This window comes from Centroberyx affinis, unplaced genomic scaffold, assembly GCF_046629955.1.
Source record: "Centroberyx affinis isolate AG114_WGS23_722 - 3 ecotype Tasmania unplaced genomic scaffold, CSIRO-AGI_Caff_v1 ptg001311l_1, whole genome shotgun sequence".
NCBI lineage: Eukaryota > Metazoa > Chordata > Actinopteri > Beryciformes > Berycidae > Centroberyx > Centroberyx affinis.
In genome coordinates, this window is record NW_027279816.1 from 271,151 (window position 1) to 278,858 (window position 7,708).

A 7,708-nucleotide genomic window follows, 5' to 3' on the forward strand; every position below is an offset into this window, starting at 1 on the left:
AAGTATGATGACAGTAGCATGCTAGCTTTGAGCTGGAAAACTCTCTTTCCGCTTTCCCCCTTTTGCCTGCTCCTCAGGGAGTTCAGAAAGCAGGATCAGCTACAGAAGAGCATCTTGAAGCTGGTAGGGGTTGACAAATGTTCACCAACATGAGGGTTTGAACTCGGGCCCCCCGGTTCAGATATGATCCCTCGTTAATGCACCCTGCTGCCCAAAGACAAAGAACTATTGTGAGATGACATTGTGAGAGACGGACCAACCTTTAGAGTTTACTGTATGCTGTCAAATGAGGTTTAATGTTCCTGTACTATGGGTTCACCTAATTCTTCCTCGGGGCCTGTTAAGACTTTGATGATTTTATTATGAGAATAAAATGAACAGGTTTAACCTTTTGGATTATTTATCAAATCACACCATTCTTCATCCACACTGCAAGAAATGGAAAGTTGTCAAGTGATTTTATCTTGTTTCCAGACCTATCAAGCTTATTTTGTGATATTTTTAGTCAAATTATCTCACTGCACTGGCAGATAATCTTGCTGGTTTCAATAAATTTCACTCGATACATGCCAATATGACTTCTTTCAAGAAATCATCATAAAACAATGAAGAAAATCTTGAAACGAGAAACTTTCTCCATGACAGTTTCACTTTTACCAACTAAATGTCCTGAGACAAGTTACATTATCCTGAAAAAAGTCAAATTTGTTGAAACCATTAAAATTATCTGCCAGTGCAGTAAGATGATTTCACAAAACAAAAATCCTAAAATAAGCTTGATAAGTCTGGATACAAGATAAAGATATTGAAGTTATTAATTTTCATAAGAATGTTTATAGTTCAGTATTTATAGTCTCTTTTTTTCTGCTTCAGTTTGTCCCCTTCCGAGATTACATGGACCGGACAGGCAACCACGTGTTGAGCATGGCACGGCTGGCTAAAGATGTGCTAGCAGAGATCCCCGACCAGTTTATCTCTTACATGAAGAGCCGGGGGATCAAACCCAACCCGGCGCCACCCCCCTACACACCACCTGGACACACACACCACCACACACAGATCTGAACCCCTCCTCTTCGCTTTGACTGAGGACTGACAGGAGGCAGCATGCAGCCGCCCCTCAGGATCCAGTGGGAACTCTCTACCTCCTGTTTGTGGTGTAAACAGGAGGAGACGTACTAGGAAATGGCCGTTGAGTTTTGTGCCGTATCCTCCCAGTGACTATTGGAGCAGCGTTACGTTTTTATTTTCTGTGATTGATCCATTTGTTTGGTTTCTCTTGAAGAGAGACTGCAAACTTTTGTTAATGTACCAGGACTTGTGGGTGAAAGCCTTTTAATCAACAATGGGCCAGTGACTGTTTCATGTCTACTTTGACAGCAGGTTGGTTCAAAAGGTCATGTTGTGGTTCAAACTTGTGCCTGTCTGTGGTTGTTTCTATAAGTGTTTCAGGACAAATGCACCCTCATTTGAACTTTGACCTAAGCCTTGCTCGTCAGTCATTGGTGTGGCTTAATTCAGTGATATTTTTAGGTACCTTTCCCTTTCTGGAATTTGTTTTGCATTTTGGGATTATTTACACATTTGCTATTGCATCAAATATGATGGAGGAAAAACTACAAGTGTGTAGTTTGCACAGTTTGTTTTATTACTTTGAACATTAATCAGATTTTTCATACCATGAGGTATCACTCCTCTCTTCCTTATTAAGTAAATGTTTATAAAAGCATGTTGTACAATGTATGAGAATTAAATTCCCCATATTCCAGTATTTATTCTCAAATGTTATTCAAAGTGGCATGGAAAATTGATAAATTTGTATTTGAGTACCATAAACTTAATCCATTTTGGGTCTCTTTGGAGTGGTTAACAATTATTTTGAACTGATTACAAAATATTTATAAAAGCACAAGACGATCTGTCTCTCTACTCCACACCAAGGACTAGAATTATGGTTATGTTAACACCAGGTTCAGCATATTTAATCCCTTTGAGTGCTGCTATTGGATCATCTTTGAACAAAGGGCATCAGTTTTTAACTCCAGTCAAAGATCTTTTGTAGTTCAGTTGCAATCCATCGTAAAATCCACCGTGTTTGATATAGACTTGTTTGAGGTTCTCATCCAGTAAGGCTCAATTCCCATCAGACAAGATATTGCACAATAGCATTATCCATTTTATTTAACATCTGTTTCTTCTTTGTGATAAGCTTTCTCTAGCATGCTATGAAGCCAGTTTCTATAAGGTCAGTTTGGTCTGACTATGAGAATGAAATAAACCAAAACAGAAACAAACCGGCTTCCAAGCAGCCAGTCCAGTTTTACACAATCAATTGAGAAGCTGGTAATTTTGGATGCACCCTGCATCCTTGCACAATGTTATAAAAACAACAGTCCCTGACATTCCTATGATGTGTCGCCTTACGAAAATGCACATCAGAGATAATAAGATGTTATGTTCCATGTAAATCAATGGGAGGTTTTTCTATTATCAGTCAGTAAGCACACTGGGAACATACAGTAGCTAGAACTAAAACCTGTCCAACCATTCAAAGAGAGCATATATTTAGGACAAAAGCACATTGTAATTAATTAGTTAAATAAATAAATAATTAATTAATTAATAATAGTATACCACTCCAATTTTGCTTTCTCTCCCATCATTCCTGTCATCTGACCAAGAGACAATTCACAATGTTTCTGCTCGAGTCACAATTGCAATATTTCTTTCCAGTCCATATACTTTCTCATTGGTTGTTTACAATTGTCATAGCATGTTATCTACATCAAATAGCCTTTCTGCTCCAACAGAAGCTATTATTTGTTAGGGATGGGACCATCCCTAACAAATAATAGCTTCTGTTGGAAAAACTCACCTTCTTACTTACTTACGTTACTCAATGTTCAGGGCAATCTTAAAATGAAACACATACATCCTGACCCCTAATATCTTGACATTGCACTGCATAATGTTTGCTTTCTGGATTATGTGTGATCGTATCAACCACTAGCGGTTGAAATTATGTTATTTGAATGATGATGTTTTGGTGGTGCTGTGATTTTGAAACGTCATACATGTTACCAACCCCGTTCCATTCCACTCAAAACAGAGAGAGGCTAAAACGGAGGGTGTCCTATCCCTTTGATCTGACACAGTTAGGCAGAAACAATTAAGATGAGATCGAGGAAAAGGTTCTGTCCAAACGCCTGTAATGTAGCAACCAAAACTAACATCCTCAACAAAGGCCTTAATAATGTGAAAGGCAGCCAGTCCATCTCATCCAGTCATCCCATTGCATTCAAAAGCAGTTCAGGTAGACAAGTGCGGTTCTAAGGTGGTGGACAGAAATGTAGTTAATGGTGGCCAAAACAATAAACTGTAATTTGCTTGTACATGTTTGTGTAGTGTGGGGTAGGTTAGGATGAAAGAATAACAGTGAAAACATAAATGGGTGTGGACCTACATTAGATTGTAAAGTGTGTCTAAGAGTTGGTTTGCATATTGATCCCAACGGCACTTTATCCTTGAGAGGAGTGCTTTTACTGTATATGTTTTATATATTTTTGGGGATATTATTGTATTGAAGATATTTATTTTTTCTGGAATGTGTATGATAAGCCATCATTCTTGCTGTATGTCATTATGGTGACATCTCCTCTCCTTCAAGCCAAGATCTATAGGTATGATGGATTGACTGCATCTATACTTAAACATGGGGTATAATGAGAGTGTTTTGTAGACAGTGCCATCATCTGTAAAATAGTGACCAGCCCAACCGGATTACATGCATGTTAGTGCCAAACATGGCAGCAAGCTCTGTGGACTGTTTGCTATTTCTTCTCTCTTGTGCCTGGCAATTTTCTGACCAGTGGTGAGAACTGTAGCTAATTAGCATGTTCAGTTAACAAGTTTTTTAAATCTTGTTTTTTTTTTTTTTGTCTAATCCCCGTTTTTATCTTTGTCGTTTATATCTCTTGGGTTTCTAATTTGCATGATTCCCTATTTTTCTTTTAACGGGTTTTTATTGTACATGATCGTTGTCATACGGTGGGTTGTGAAATGCTTTGTATTGGATTGCCTTAAATGAAAATTAATTAAAAAATGACTACTTTTATAAAAGTTGTTGGAGAGTTATATTTTGATTTCAGTATTGTTCCAATTTGACCTCTTGCTTAAAAGCAGCAATGATAAAGTTACTTTGAAAATGTAGTCAGGTTACATATTACTGATTACCTGCTTATTATTGTGATCTCTAAGATGGTCCATTGCATTACTCCAATTCAGCCAAGCAATAAGATTATTTTGATTTAGTACTGGATTACTTCACTGCCAAAATGGACAGAGCATGAAATTAGACAGTCTGTTCCTTATTCGTATCTACAAACATGATTTCTTTGCTTTGATAAAGCATTATTGTAATCACTCACTATGTAATCTACAACCACTTAATTGATGTAAAAACATGTTTTTGCAAACATCGGAAAATATAGGATCAAGTTCACTTTCTTTTTTGATCAGATTATTGTATGACGTTCCTTATCCTATTACGACCCAAACCTGCTTATAGGTAGATTGATGGTGACATTCACCAAGTATCACTGTGTCTGCATGCTCCGATATTAAATGAATTACTATAAAGCAGTTGTTCATAGCGTACTTGCATTACAACATCACTGTGTGTGTACAGTACACACACAGTGTCTTTTGCACTTTACGTGCAATCCTGAATTACTGACATCCTTGGTAGATTTAAATTAATTTTGCAAGAATTTCCAGTAATTGGTACAGCCATCTTTTGTTAGAATAAAGGTTATCACACACTGGAACAGGTATGTGCAGAGATTAGGACCCAAAGGGGGTTTGGACCACTGCCCTTTGCTCTGCCACTCAAAAGGTGCCATCCTTTAATGTGTTCATTAATATATTTTATAGATTTAGATGACATTATACATGGCATCTACCAGACAACATCTTCACTTAGATCTGTGTAGCACTTCCATGAAGGTGTAGCCACTCTGGTGGAAAGAGGTTACCAGAGTGCATCATCGCTTTATGTTTCAGCAAGAAAAGTAATTTCAAAAATGCTTTCAAGAAAGGAGGTGGAGTCCATTGGAGTTCATTGGAGTCAAATGGAGAGTCAAGTGGTAGTTGCTTGAGGAAGAAAGGAAGGAAGGAGAAGCCAAGAGTGGGGGAAATTCAGCTTCAGTGCTTACAGAAGAGATGTCACTTTAATATATTAAGATTTTCAAAATTTGTATCAATAAATAACATTCTAAAAATTATGATTGTCTCATTAAACATCCAATCATCTCATATCTGAAAAACATGGCAATTAATTGGGTTTTGCCGGCCAAAAGTCAAGCAATCATGTAATTTACTTCCTGGAAGGGAAACACTTGAACATACTCCAGAGGAGATTTCCGTAGCATCTTTAGTTTCTGGGTCATGAAGAAAGAAGGAGGTAGTGGAGGAAAAGAGGAGTGATTTTGGAAGTTTCTGCAAGTAACTACCTACCATAATTATGTAAATCACAGGGGGGATAGGAGATATACTGTAATACAGAGAGATTGAGAAACATTAATGAGCATGTAAGAATATCCAGTGTACCCTACTCCACCCCTCCCCAAATATATTTTTTTCGTGCATCAGTGCCCTTTGTTGCTTTGCCCCTGCCAGTCAAAATGTCTATCCACTCATAAGATTTTCAAACTTTTAGGAACAAAATAATAGGTAGCTCATAACTGTGACAATTTTGGAGTACATCATTTAACTGAACTAACAAAGTGTACTGTAAGTAGCCAACCAATCTAATCAATCTAACATTATTATTTAATAAATTTGTTTTGATTGATAGGATAGTTTAATTTCAGTTTTTAATTGTTTATTTGCAACAGATAACATGATAAAAAAAACAGAAAAAATAAAAAATACACAGTTAAAACTGGCAATCTCACCTCCAGCAGCAGCCTCCTAATATCAAGTTCCTGCTAATGGGTTTGCCTCCGCTCAGGGCATTCAGGGTGTTTCACAGAAATCTAACACCTCAAATAGTTTGTCACATCTATTTTAATGCAACCAGACCCGCACTTTGCCCCCTGTAAGTGTTGTCTGATGCATGGCAGGCGGTGCCCCATGCTTTGGCACAGGAGAGCAAGTTGGCCCCTGACCTCTCTGTGCCAGTGGGCGCTGTAGTCTGATCCAGGTGCTGCTGCGGTGTCGACTGTGTGGAGTCTCCCCCATACTGACAGGAGATAGCAATGGCAGAAGCAGTTTGGATATTTACAGTTATCTCACTACTGCCAGAAAGCATACTTGGCTTTCATTGGGGTTACCAAATAAGTGCCTCACATCAAATTTTGATGTGGCCCACAACACCCCTACTGAACTATACACTCATGGACAAAACTGCAAATTTAATGCCAATAAAAACAACCCAGCGTTTCTATTTGAGAAAAAAAACCATTCCCCTACAAATGGCTCTCCATCCTCTGCCAACAACTTCAAAAAAAATTTCACTCGTAAGATCATAGGTGAGGTCACTAGTATAGTCCTCCCACCTTGAATAGCTCAGTTGATGTTTCTCAGGTCATTTGCATACTCTAGTGGTTCAAATTCGATTCCTAGACACTTTCAAAGTTAGTACTGCCCTCAAAACCAACGACCTGCATGCTTGATCCACTCCCTAGAAATATTTTTGAAATAACTTTTTTTCAAATTGTAGGGCCCCCAATGGTTAATATTAAGAAGCATGATTAAGGCCCTACTCAAAAAACGAAATCTTCATCCAGCCACAAAAATAGCACAGAACACCAGCACCTGCACTAAGACGTGGTCTGAGTAGGCAGAGGCACAAGCGTCATTTTTGATAACAAAATTGAACTGCACCACCCAGTGTGTACTGACACCCCCTTCTAGCGTTGATGACGCTCAACTCTATATACCAGGTGAACCGACAGGGTTTGAGGTAGTCCGCCCAGGGTTATTGTAGTTAATGAAGTTCATGTGAGAGGCAGTTCATTTGCATTTGAGAAGCTTTAGAGGAAGGACAAGGACATCTAAATTAAGAGGGGAGATGTTTATTTGAATTCTGCTATACAAGCACCGTAGCTTTTGTAGTGCCAAGAATTGTGGGACAAGAGCCTTCCAGTTGTCAGTGCTGCAACGTTCCAAGTAAATGGTGAGCAGCACTAAGCCTCTGCTGTGCCAGTAAATGAAGCTATACAGCCCTCTAGATATATTCCAGCAGTCAAAAAGAAAATTTCAGGTAGCAGAGCTTTTTCTTATTGCCCTCCCTTTCTTTGGAATGCTCTTACAGCTGCAATTAGAGAGGCAAATTCTACAGATGTCTTTAAATCCAGGTTAAAAACCTATTCATTTTCACTATCATTTGGCCAACCTAAGCTTTGCTCAATTACAGGGAGTGACTCAGTCTCTTCATAGAGTAAGGTTAGACTAGACAATGCTGACACCCCTGCATGGCCCTTCCAGGTGTCCTTACAATGACCTTGATGATGACAATGACAATGGTGATCGAGTTGGTGTTGATACACTCTACGCCAGATCTGTGCTCTTATTCTGTTTATTCTGTGTATTTTGTTTATGTAAAAAAAAATGTACCAAGATTTTATCTTTTTTACCTTACCCCTAGCACCCATTGCATGTCCTGGAGGGGGGATTCCTCCCTTTGAGGGCCTTCCCAAGGTTTCTT

At 38.6% G+C, this 7,708-nt stretch overlaps 1 protein-coding gene across 2 annotated transcripts in view; it reads left to right on the forward strand.

The window, feature by feature from the left end:
* The window catches only part of cpne5b (copine Vb), a 120,836-nt gene extending 119,771 nt beyond the window's left edge, over positions 1–1,065 (forward strand). For both annotated transcript variants that reach the window (XM_071525624.1, XM_071525625.1), the window contains one exon: positions 874–1,065. In XM_071525624.1, the coding sequence (XP_071381725.1) occupies positions 874–1,065 (192 nt within the window). The remainder of the gene's footprint in view (positions 1–873) is intronic.
* The last annotated feature ends 6,643 nt before the right edge of the window (positions 1,066–7,708 follow it).